This window comes from Egretta garzetta, unplaced genomic scaffold (genome assembly GCF_000687185.1).
Source record: "Egretta garzetta isolate BGI_Z169 unplaced genomic scaffold, ASM68718v1 scaffold1021, whole genome shotgun sequence".
Classification (NCBI taxonomy): Eukaryota; Metazoa; Chordata; class Aves; order Pelecaniformes; family Ardeidae; genus Egretta; species Egretta garzetta.
In genome coordinates, this window is record NW_009258752.1 from 53118 (window position 1) to 65605 (window position 12488).

The 12488-nt window shown below is 53.9% G+C and overlaps 1 protein-coding gene across 1 annotated transcript in view; it reads left to right on the forward strand.

Moving 5' to 3' along the window:
- Positions 1–12488, forward strand: part of DRP2 (dystrophin related protein 2) — a 19492-nt gene that overhangs the window by 2196 nt on the left and 4808 nt on the right. The window contains exons 2-13 of the mRNA XM_009649071.2: positions 2766–2899; positions 3527–3683; positions 4833–4953; positions 5470–5738; positions 6243–6389; positions 6910–6988; positions 8138–8198; positions 8596–8657; positions 8932–9006; positions 11048–11249; positions 11452–11537; positions 12277–12434. Of these exons, the coding sequence (XP_009647366.2) occupies positions 2766–2899; positions 3527–3683; positions 4833–4953; positions 5470–5738; positions 6243–6389; positions 6910–6988; positions 8138–8198; positions 8596–8657; positions 8932–9006; positions 11048–11249; positions 11452–11537; positions 12277–12434 (1551 nt within the window). The remainder of the gene's footprint in view (positions 1–2765; positions 2900–3526; positions 3684–4832; positions 4954–5469; positions 5739–6242; positions 6390–6909; positions 6989–8137; positions 8199–8595; positions 8658–8931; positions 9007–11047; positions 11250–11451; positions 11538–12276; positions 12435–12488) is intronic.

Genomic DNA, 12488 nt, shown 5'->3' on the forward strand with positions numbered 1-12488 from the left:
CCAGGGAGCTTTTCATTCCCTCACTGTAGGTGGAGGATAGCATGGAAACAATGCTGGGTGGCAGGACTGTGGGGGCCACAAGGAGCCAGCCCAGAGAATTCTGGCAAAAACAAACTATTTTCACCCAGTCCAGGCAGGCAGGAACATCTTTGCTGGCACCCAGTGCTGGGCTGGAGCACATGGAGGGCAAGGAGGGCATCTTTGGCTTCTTGGGTGTTAGGTCTCAAGGACCTGACTATTTACCTTCTGGGCAGTCAAAGCTTGCTGGACACATTCCCTGGGTAAATCTCTTCCCGGGCAAACACATCTGTCTGACCTGCATGTGCTCTAGCATCTGAGGGCAAGGTCTCCGCTGGTCACCCCAGCCCACCATCACCTTTTCCATGCCCTTGCAGAGATGGATCTTCCCCAGTGCCCAGAACAATCCATCTGTGCACAGACAACTTCCCACAAGGGGCTTTCCCATGACGGGGTGCCCTGCAGTGAGCAGATCTCTGCCCCCTTTGTGCCTTGCAGGCAGCCACGGTGGCACCAGCAGGGTTAAGGCAGGTTGGAGGCTGCTGGAATGCCACCGGACAAAGCTGGGATTGAGGCTGGCTGCGAGGCACTGCCGCCTCCCTCCAGATTCCTGGGGGGTCAGTGCTCAGGGTGCCCCGCTCTGCTGAGCACACGGCGCTTGCCTGCTTCCCTGCCGGGTGCTGCCTGGCAGCACCCGGAAGGGTAGGAGGTGATGCCCACTGCTCCAGCAAAGCTGAACGGCCCTGCGGTGGATCTGTGGCTAAGCACAGGTAGATGCACTCGCCAGAGCCCGCGTGAGTGTTCTGCAATGGAAAATAAAGCTGTTCAAGGGTGGAGGGGGAATGCAGATTCAGGCTGCTGCTGCTGGGGCTCTGAGGAAGGGATGCTTAGGGGATGCTCAGAAGGAAAGCACTGCATTTTCCCTCTGCTTGCTTGCAAGGGTTTTGTCCTAAGGGAGCAGATGGCCTGGCCCCTGCTTGGCCACTGTCACTGGCTCATCTACTGGGCATGGTCTGTGAGTCGCAGGCTTGGTGGGCTTTTAACTTCTTAAACAGGGCTGGGAGGACTGTGTTGTCTGCTGAGCTGTCCTGCAGTTGCACTTGCACCCAGGTAGAGCTGATCCCCCTCCTTTGGTACACCCTGGGATAGAGGGGAGGGCTGGGAGCGTTCCCTGGCAATGCTGTGGGGCTAACCTACTTCAGCATGATGAGGATATGCACATGTAGAGTCTTGATTTTTCTATGTGCAAGCAGCAGTTTTAGCTTGAGTGGTTTATTATTCATGACCCCAAGATTCCTGTGAACTCTGTGCGTGATGATTTTCTTGATGCTCCTGGAGTGGCAGGGTGGGGAGGCAGAGAACAGCCTGGTGGTAGATGTTTTTAGATGAAGCAAACTTAGCACCAGTCTCAGCGATCATTTGCTTTCTCTCTGAGAACTGTCATGGAGGGGATATTGTTTTAGCTGTGCAGCCAAATTCCTTGTCTGTTGGTTTCATCCTGCCTGTTCTCCCTGGCTTGGCTGGATCTGTCCCCTGGACACCTCTGGGTGCCCTTGGATGGGACAAGTAACACATATCTGCACATTCCCCTTGGCAGAGCTGCTGCTATTCCCCAGAGGCAGCTGCCCTTCCCTAGCAAAGAGGTACCTGTTGTATGTGCTGTTTGGAAAGTAATAATGCAGTTAATTATGGTTAATTAATCACCTGGGGATAATTATCATAAATGAGCTCTAATATCGAAGTAGCATTAGATTGAAATGCTGCCATTTCCCCAACAAAGCACATCAATGTCTCACTTGTGGAGATGCACTGTGTCCATGTGTTTTGCACAAAAAACTATGTTTTTTGGAGAGGAAATCCCCTCTCACTCACTGAGTCCTATGTGAGATGCTTCCAGTCCTGCTGGTGTGTGTTGCTGTCATCAGCAAGTGCAACGACGTCTTTGCTGCCATCACAAGCAGGAGCATGATACAGTGTTAAAAGCTTAGGAGAGGATTCCTTCCCCCATGCACCAAGGACTTGTTGTGCAGGGATCAGCACCCAGTTTCCCTGACTGAGTGGCACAGTGCAAAGTGTGCTTCCTTTGTGTGGCCGCGTTAGGATTTGCTGTCATTTGCTCCACGGCCTCTCAGAGCATCCTTCCCACCACTGCTTGTTCTGGAGAGGTGCAGAGGAGAAGCAGCATCTGTGGAGGAGCAGCAGCATCCCAGATTTGCTGTGCAGGCAGAGAATATCCTTGTGATTCTGTAGAGGAGCAGGTGGCAGCTCCTAGTACTGGGGATGGCGTAAAGGAGGTTGGCAGGTCCCCTTGGTCCCTAGGAACAACAGGACTCACAGTGCTCGCCTCTTCTTGAAGCGTAGCAGCGCTGTATGGTGTGGAAAGGTATCACTGTTAGCCCTGCAGGGACTGTGACACACAAGGGCCAGTTCTGATTTAATACTTAGCAGTGAGATAAGTTCATTGCTGGATAATTGAAGAGCACAGAGATCCTGCAGAACAGGAGATGTGCAGTAAGCCCTTCCTTCAACCTTTGTTCTTGGTGCTGCTCAAGCTGGCACTGCATCCTTCCTCCAGGCATGGCCACAAGCTTCCCTGGAGCTGCTAACTCCCTCCAGGAGAAGGGCAGCCCCCTTGTGAGTTGAAAAGCCAGGCAGGGTTAGGACAGAGGTGGGTAGGTGTCCTCAGGTGAGTGCTGCAAGCACTGGGCAGTGATCTCTGGATGCAGTGCAGTTCTGTTTCTGCCCAGGTTGAAGCCTCGCAGGATGGTGCAGGACCTTTATGTGTAACCCCCCAGCCTCCAAGCGGTGCTGCCGGACCCCAGACCCATCTAGAGATGAATCTTTGCTGGAACGAGATCAAAAAGAAATCCCACAGCCTTCGGTAAGAGTCCCTGCCTGGAGCAAGCACCGAGGCTGGCCTGACCTTTGAGTCCTGCCTGCTATATGTGCTTGTTAGGAGGTTTTTGGACTTGTTCACCTGATGAGCCACATGAATTCATGGTGACCTTGGCTCAGTTCCCCCTCTTGTCCATAGACCTCTGAGTCTATGCTGAAAAGCATACCCTCCATTTCTACCCATCCTGTCCTGCTCTCCTTCCCCTCATTCACTCCTGCTTGCTTTCTGCTGCTTTCTCCATCCTCTGGCACGACTGTCTCTGCAGCTTGTCTCTGTTTGCCCCATGGCCTTGCCATGGCCAAGCCCCCCTTGCTAGCCAGAGCACAGCAAATGCAGAGCAGCTCTGTCCTCTGCTCTGGGTTCCAGAGTGATGAACAGCCTCAGTTTTGTCTCCCAGAATCTCTGTGCTTCACCCCACCTGGCAGTGTAGCATCTGTGCTGGCTGATGTTCATGCACAGCCTATGCTGAGGAGAGCTGCCAGTCACTGGTGGGGTCCTGGGGATGCCTGGGGGTCACCACCCCAGCCACGGTGCTGTGCCTCTCCTCCCTGGGGAACCTGCTCCTCTCCTGTCCATCTGACTATCATCCTGATGTCCTCACTCTCCTGCCAGGGCTCGTCTGGAAGCCTTTTCTGACCACAGTGGGAAGCTGCAGGTGCCTCTCCAGGAGATCATAGACTGGCTTGGGCAGAAGGATGAGGAGCTCTCGGCACAGCTGCCCCTGCGGGGTGATGTCCTCCTGGTGCAGCAGGAAAAGGAGACGCACACAGTATGTTCCTTCATGCCTCCCATTCACTGCTAAGGTGGGCAGGTGCAGGTGGCCAGGTGGCCACTGCTGCAGGTGGGCAGCCCTGCCTGGGACCCCTGCCTCACATCACTGCCCATGCCCACAGCCTGTGAGTGCACCAGTCCTTGCCTGTCTCCATCTCTGCTTCCTGTGGAAAGGCAGAGCCTCAATCCCATAGCAAATACCCATGGCATGCAACAGGCAGAGCCCATCTGGCTTTAGACAATAAATCTGCATTATAGCCTCAACCAGGTGCTGCAGCTGGTAGTGGGCCCCATCACTTCTCTCCTAGTTTTCTCCTTATGTCCTACCTCTGCAACAGAGGGAATTGCCTCTCACTGGCCTCTGCTTTTGGGATCCTGAGGCCTGAGGAGGTCGGTTGATCTAAAGGTAACCCAATGGTCGGGACATGAGTGATACCTGCAGTAGCACATTATCATCATATCTGAAACTGGGGTAAACCCAGACAGATCAGTGTTTCCCGCTTCCCTGATCAGAGCATTACCTTCTCACTCCCAGTGGCTGTTGGGCTTTAGTTGTTTTTACCTTGAAAGCAAAACTGCACTGTTGCTTGCCATTGCTATCCCTCAACCATGGCGCTAGCCACTTCCCTGGCACACAAATAGCTGACCCAGCAGAAAGCACCAGCGGGGGACTGCAGTTGGAGGGGAGGAGACGACATCCTAAACCAGCCTGCCTCCAAAGTCTGCCCTGGTGGATGTGCTGCTTTGGAGCATCCTGCTGTTCCCCTCCTTGCTCCTCCAGCAGCTGGACCTGTTGCTGAAGAGCTGCTGGAAGGGTTGTTTGCATGGCCACACTCTCTCTGCATGAGTGAGGAGCGTCTCCAAGCAGTTCCTCTTGCTCAGCCCTGGCTCAGTACACCCTTCTGGGCTCACTGTTCTGCCCTTCCCCTCCAGCAAAGCTGCAGTCCAGACTTCTGCAGGAGCCATCTTCTTGCAGATGGTCATTCCTTCCCCAAACTGCAAAAATATTTCTCTGTTAAACTCTCTGTGTCTCTAGTGAGGTTTTGGCCCTGGAGTGAATAAATTACTGCAGCCCTTGGCAAGGGGGCAGCAGGGGCACGATTCTCCAGCTCAGCCAGCTGGTTCATCTCTGTGCTCTGCTCTCCAGGCTTTCATGGAAGAAGTGAAGTCTCGGGGACCATACATTTACTCTGTCCTGGAGTCAGCACAGGCTTTCCTTTCCCAGCATCCATTTGAGGAATTAGAAGAACCAACTTCAGAAAGCAAAGGTCTGTGGAGCTCCCCCTTCCTTGTTCTCCCATAGCACAGCACAGCTCCTCCTGGGCTGAACTGGAGAGGATGGAGCGGAGGTGGTTGGTCTGGCACAAAGCGGCACGTCAGTGCTCAGCACCGCACCATCAGGCACCAGGCTCTTTCCAATCCTTTGGCCAAAGGTCAGACTGGCACAGACCCATGCTTCTGTCCCAGGTGAAGGCAGAGGCTGCTGGTGCAGCCCATGATGGGGTGCATCCCATGAGACAGTATCAGATGTGCTCTGGGGTAGGTTTTTAAATGGCAGCAGGACTTCTGCCTGTGAGGACAGACAAAGGTCTGTGGACAGGCTGGATACCTAGAGGAGCTGGTGCAGAGTTGGATACTATTATCACTTGGTTTCCCTCCCTCTTTCCAGTTTTCCCTAGATTTTTTTATCTCCATTTTCCCTGCCCTCTCTCCATCTCTTGCACACTCTCCTCTGGGCTGGGCTCTCATTTTTACTCTTTTCCCTTTCTGCTTTGCCTTCACAGATGTCTCTCCCCGGCATCGGATCCAAAACATCAGCCGCTTTGTCTGGAAGCAGGCGAATGTGGCCAGTGAGCTGTGGGAGAAGCTCACGGCCCGGTGTGTGGACCAGCACCGTCACATTGAACGGACACTCGAGCATCTGCTAGAGATTAAAGGGGCCATGGAGGAGCTCAGCACGACACTGGACCAGGCTGAAAGTGTGCGCGAAACCTGGGAACCCATTGGAGACCTCTTCATTGACTCCTTACCAGAGCACATCCAGTCAATCAAGGTACTTCTGGCTCTCAGAAGGCTCCAGCCTTGGCCCCAGAGGTGATGACATGCTGCTTCCCAGGAGGGCAGTGTTGCTCCTCCTGACTGCTCAGTCCAATGCAGTCTTGTTACTTGGGGTGTCAGGGGCCAGGTCCTCCCTCCAACAGCCCCCTAGCTTTGTGAAGGTGGATTTGGCCCACAGTGTCCTGAGCAATTGGCTGTGCTGAGCACCTTGTCGTGGCACAGACCTTACACAGGTACAGTGGCTGAGCATAGATGAGCCATTGTCCCTGTTCCATTTCTCAGGAGATTTGAGTAATGTCCGGCCTGGCTGGTTTGGCTTGTGGTTTTTTTTTTTTCCCCTGCTAAGGTACCCTGTGGGAGGGTTAGTCAGCAGCATCTTGCCAGCCACTAGCCCTCTCTAGCTTGTAGCAGAGGGATCAGATCCAAGCCCTGACCGCTCGCCTGCTTCTTTTCCTTCTTCCTTTGCCCTGTGCCTGTTCCCCTGGGCATGGGGCTCCAGCTGTTCAAAGAGGAGCTCTCCCCCGTGAAGGATGGAGTGAAAGTGGTCAATGATCTCGCGCACCAGCTTGCCATCTCAGATGTCCACCTGTCCATGGAGAACTCCCGTACCCTGGAGCAGATCAACACGCGCTGGAAGCAGCTGCAGGTAAGGAGGAGTCAGGACCAAGCACTGCAAAAACCCCACAGGTGGGAGGATGCTGGGGAAGGGCTGTCACTGCTGAGCTTCAAGGATGATAAAGTAAGGCTTGGCATAGCAGGGATGGTATTCCAGGTGTTCCTGGAGGAGAGAGTCAGCTCAGTGTGAGGAAAGTAGCTGGTGAATCTGTAGAGGTCTTGAGCAGGAAAAGGCAATGGGAGGAACAAAGGACGCTGACTGAGGAGAATCAGGATCTGTTGGGGAGGGGGCAGTACCAGCTGTGGCTTTGCTGATGTCTGTGAAAATATGGATACAGGTGAGCTGGAGATGTGGCCTGTGCTGCCTCAGCCTGTGGGAGGAGGTGTAGAGGGCTGAGTGGACTGGGGAATGCAAATACCAAGGCAGGTGGGGAAGTAAGAGGACCAGTGTGCTGGGGCATGTCTGAGTCCATCCACAAGCCTTCCTGAATGAGGCCTCAATCTGAAATGCCTGATGGGCCGCCACTGAATTCTTCTGTCCCATTCTCCAGGCCTCTGTAAATGAACGCCTGAAGCAGCTCCAAGACGCCCACCGGGACTTCGGACCAGGCTCCCAGCATTTCCTCTCCTGTACGTGAGCAGGCCCTCCTGGCTTCCTGCCGTGAGGCTGCTTCTGCAGAGTGGCTTAGCATGAGCTGTGGCACAGGAGAATGAGGCGCGGAGTCCTGTTGCTGTGCCTAGAGCCATGCATGCGGCTAGAAAAGGGCCCAGTCCAGTCCCTGGTGCACAGGAACTGGAGCAGAAGGCATCTCCCAAAGTTAGCATTGTACTAACATTGCAGCACCAAGTGTGGGACACAAGTGTGGCTCCCCTTCAGAGCATGGAGCTGTGACACTTGCAGCGGCAGCTCCCAGGTGATACTGGGACTGTGCCAGTCTTAGAGACTGGGTGGGCAAGACAACAGATGGCAGAAAAAGGCAGTCCCCTGTATCCTGTGTTGGTCATTTGAAGGGCAAAAATGCACACATTAAGGAGGTCTTAATTCACATGGCAAGGCAAAGGGTGCTGTTCCTACAGAGCTGAGCTGCTACTGGCTGACAGCTCTCAGACCGGAAAAGGATGGACAGCAGGTTATGCTCCAGAGTCTGGGGTCCGTCCTTAGATATGCTGAGCCCTGCAGGGTCTCCAGATGTCAGTGGGATTTGTTGGCCTGTGTCTCTCTGCAGACCATGACTTCCTACCTGAAAGGAAGAGTATCTTTTCCAGTTGCTGGAATTAATAAGCTGCCTGTGACAAGGGAAAATAGCTGAGGGTCATAAAAGGGCTTTTGTCCTCTAGATAACAAACATAGGGTGGCAGGCAACTGGTATGGGGTGCGTTCTCATCTTCCCGAGATACTGCAGCTGATGCACCAAGCACAGGTGATGGGAACAGCAGATGCTGTGGGTGCCCAAGCCTGGCCACCACAGGCAGTGCTCTGTGTGTGCCTGAATCCCAGCTGCTGAGCCCTGCCTGCTGGTGACCACAGTGTTGCCTTGCTCATCATCAAAAGCCCCTGTCTCAAGAAAGGCAAGACGCCTCTGACAAGACTGGCAGTCTTGTGCCTCTCTTACAGGCAGCATCCACTTGCCCGCTCCAACACCCCCAGTTGGTGATTTGGGAAGGCACAGCCTCTTCAGAGGCACCTACCTGCTGGCACAGTCCCACTGGGCTCTCATCAGAAACAGCACGAACCTAAAGGTTGGTGTTGATCTGACATCTGTGTCTCTCTCCTTGCAGCCTCTGTCCAGGTCCCCTGGGAGCGAGCCATTTCCCCCAACAAAGTGCCATACTACATCAAGTGAGTGTGCTCCCAGTCACAACCTGTGGTCTTCTCTGGCCCAGTGGGAACGGGAATTGGAGACCAGTTAGGAGCAGGGGCAGTGAGCAGACTGGTCTGAGCACTGATGTCTGGTGAAGCCTGTCACCCCCAACCTGGCAAAGTCAGGCTTTCCCTGCCTGCCAAGATGCCCCAGATGAGGAAAAACACTGGCTGGAAGGAGGCAGGGCTGGCAGCAAGCAGGGGCATCCTCCAGGCTTCTGTGGTTGGGGAGTGTGCTCACTGGGGTACTGCAGCCCCAGCGTCTGCAGGCACTGGGGCACTTGCTCCCAGAGACAGCTGGGTCCTTTTTTTAATCTCTCATGGCAGCTGCTTAATTCCCAGATTGACTCTTGGTTTCCTTCTATTTTCCTTCCAGCCACCAGGCCCAGACAACATGCTGGGACCACCCTAAGATGACGGAGTTGTACCAGACACTGGGTAAGGAGACTGCCACAAAACCATTTGAGTAGCATAAGCCTTTTTGCAGTATAGGGTGTTGTGTGAGATCCCCCCAAGCCCACCTGCTCACCTCTGTGGCACAGGGCCCCCCAAAGCAATGGGGTGCGACCCCCTGCCAGGCCCTGTCCCTCTTCCTCCCACAGTCTGCTTCTGCTGGTGGGGCTGGTGTCTGGGAATGGCAACTGCTGCTTCCAGCCCTGGAGATAAGGATGTCGAGCTGCAGTTTTATTCTTCTTTTCCTGTCTTATTGCAGCGGATTTGAACAATATCAAGTTCTCAGCATATCGGACAGCTATGAAACTGCGACGCGTGCAAAAAGCCCTGCGATGTGAGTGTGGGAAGTATTTCCCTCCTGCTGGGTCTCCCTCAATAAAGGCATTAAACTAACACAAGCTTTTATCAGCACATCAAAGGCAGGAGCCCGCCAGGGGACAGGTATCTGAGGCGGAAGAGAAGCCCTAGGAAGATGAGCCTGTGGCTGGAAAGCTGAGCAAATCTACCCTTGAGGTTCAGCGCCTCTCTTTGCAGGCTTAGGGTGGAAATGCCTCAAGGGCAGGTGTTAGTCAAAGGGATTTGAGAACAAAGTGGTCCAGCTCAGAGTTACAAAGCTGTGGGATCAGGTAGGGGCTCACCCAGGAGCTCCAAGGGAGCCTGGAGAAGCTGTGGATGTAACCAAGAGCAGAAACCAGCCTTGCTGGCAGGGGCAGAGAGGGCTCCACTACTTAAAGAGGAGGAAGGGAGCCAATAAACCTGACTTCTGCACTGTTGGTAAAACTCCAGTTAAAATGAGGATTAATAGCCAGGTGAATATGATGCAAGTTCAACATGATGTGTGGCTCTCCGAGGGGCAGCTGCTCCTCGGAAACTGCTGAGGAGTTTGCGGGGGAATTGGTGAGCAGGAAGATGGGAATCTGATAGATGCGGCATCCTTGGCTGCTGGAGAGCTTTTGGCAAGGCCTTTCATCTAAGGCTCTGTCAAAATTAAACAGCGGCAGGATGAGGGAAAACCCCCTCCTGAATTAATCGTTCCCAATGGAATGGAATTAATTCCCAATGGGGTGGAGACACAGCCAGGTGGCAGTGGGGACCCAGGCAGACCTGTGCTCCTTGGCATCTTGTGAAAGGGCTGGAAGAAGCCAATGAGTGAATGTCAGAGGAGGTTTGGTACTTGGGGGATTTGAACCCTGACTGCGGAGTAGTTTCATGATGCTGTGGTGATCAGATCAGATCAGTCCCATAGCCAGGGATGTTCAGGGCTGATGTGGTGTAAATGGGGGAAAGCAGCAGTTAGCTTTCGCCATCTTGCGAAGATGTCTATGCATCTGTGGCTGCAGAAACACCAGGCATGGTGAGGAAAAGGGCAGAGAGCAAAGCAGAACCCTTCTTGCTGTTGTGCATCTTTGGTTGCCCACCTCTTGCATTTCACGTGCTGCGCTGGCACCTTCTTCCCAGCCCAGAAATTATGTGGAAGATCATAAGATAAGTGCTTCTTATTCAAGACATACTTGAGAAGGGCAAGGAGACTGCCAAAGCAGCTTCCCCATGATGAGAGGTTTGGTGAAGTGAGTGGCCATGCAGGAAAGAGGCAGTGTGGGACACATCAGAGCCATGTGCAGTCATGGGCAATGTGGACGTGAGGGTGAGCAGGAGTGATACTCACTGGTGTGTGAATTTGGGGTCCCCAGTGCAACTGTTGGCAGCTTTGACAGGAGAAGGGAGGACTTTCCCACAGAGTGAAGTTACACTGTAGAAATGGCACATGGTCCCCTGGGTAGTGAGAACATAAGTGGTCTCAGAAATGGACTTTCAGGAAAGAAAGATTTCTGGCTGCTGAACATGGTAGCACATATAACCTGCAACCATAGAAATCTGAAAACAGGGTAGCTCACGCTGTCCTAGTTCCATTTTAGGTTTGTGCCGTGACACCCGCTGCCAGTCAGAGCTGGAGGCAGGACTGTTACACATCTGGCTGCTCATAGAGCCTGTGTGGCTCTGTGCCCCTCACCTCCCCACGCCACCCCCACAGGGACCCGGCACGTGCAGAGGCTGGCTCTGGGTGCCTGCAGCTCCACACGGAGCTTTTCCTGGGTAGCATTTTTGTGGTCATGGCTGGCCACAGCAACAGGGAAGGAAGGTCACACAGAATGGTGGTTCAAGTTGACTATAGGTGGAGATGTAGGTATTTTGGCAGGGTTTTATGGGTGGGAGAGCAATTCTGGGAGCTGTGCCCATCCTGGCAGCATCTTCCATGCCACAGTGGGGCTGAGTCTGCTCCAGGTCAGGGAAGGACTGCTTCTCCCTCCTCTTGGTTCTCACCTCTCCTGTTTTCCTTTCTCCCTCTGATCCCTCCACTTGTGCTTTCTGTGCAGTGGACATGGTCACCCTGGCCATGGCCTTGGAAATCTTCAGTGAGCATGACCTGCAGCCCAGTGACCGGGCGATGGACGTGGTGGAGGTCATTCACTGCCTGACCGCCCTCTACGAGAGGCTGGGGGGAGAGCGGGGGCTCCTGGTGAATGTGCCGCTCTGTGTGGACATGAGCCTCAACTGGCTGCTGAATGTCTTTGACAGGTACCGGTCCCTCGGTGTACTCTTGAGCTGTGGGGCTGCCATGCTTGGAAGGAAACCTCTGTGCTGCTCTTCCAGCTGGCAGTGCTGCAAAAAGGCCCTGGCCGCTAGCAAGGAGGCTGCCCGGCATGGGCTTGCCTTGCTGACCTGCATAAAAAAATCCCTCCAAGACATTTGCAAACCTGTGCAATACCTTGCCTTGCAGTGGCCGCAGCGGGAAGATGAGGGCTCTCTCCTTCAAGACAGGCATCGCATGTCTGTGCGGGACAGAGGTCAAGGAGAAGTTTCAGTGTGAGTTCCCTGTCTCCCTTCCTCAGGGCCAAGTGCTGAGTAACCTGGGGAAAGCGGGATTTCTTTTGTTTCCTGGCTTAGCCCTTCTTTGCCCAGAAAGAGCAGAGAAACAGCTTTCCTGCAGTAACTAATCTGCTTGCATCGCCACCCCTCCTTCCCTTCCTCCCTCCCCAAGCCTGCCACCACCTAAATTAGGAGGCATTTTTGCAGACTGACTGATGCCGTGGTGATCTTGCTTGCATGGTGCTATAAGGAATGGTGCAGAGAAGGCAAACAGGCAACAGTTATCCAGTGCTTCCCAAAAGGAAAAAACCTAGGGTGCATGGCTGGGAAGTAGGTTTCAGACAAATTAAAGGAAGCCCCTTTCCTCACTGCATTTTAACTATGGTACTCTGCCATGGGTTACCATGGAGGGATTAGCACGGGAAGCACCAAGGAGTTAAATAAATGGATTGGGCAGATTCATAGAGGACAGGCCAGCTGTGGCTGTTAAAGAAGTGATGTATGTAACCTCTGTCTCAAGAAGACTCTAAATTTCTGGTTACTGACAGCTGGAAGGATAGTGGTAAAAGTTATTTAATCATAGGTCAGTTTTTCCCTCTTATTTGAGCTCCCTGCTGGAGACAGGCGGTGGGGACCTGGTCTGATCCACACACCACTCCCCCATGCCTGCATCCTGCCTGGTGTGTCAGGGCATCAGCCATGTCTCTAACAGGGCTGTGTGTCTGTCCTGCTGCAGATCTCTTCAGCCAAGTGGCGAATGCTGGGGGGCTGTGTGACCAGCGGCACCTGGGCGTCCTGCTCCACGAGGCCATCCAGGTCCCACGCCAGCTTGGGGAGGTGGCGGCATTTGGGGGCAGCAACGTGGAGCCCAGCATCCGCAGCTGCTTCCGCTTTGTGAGTAGAGTGTCATGGCCTGTGCCATCCCCCCCGCCGCCGCCCTGGCAGGGA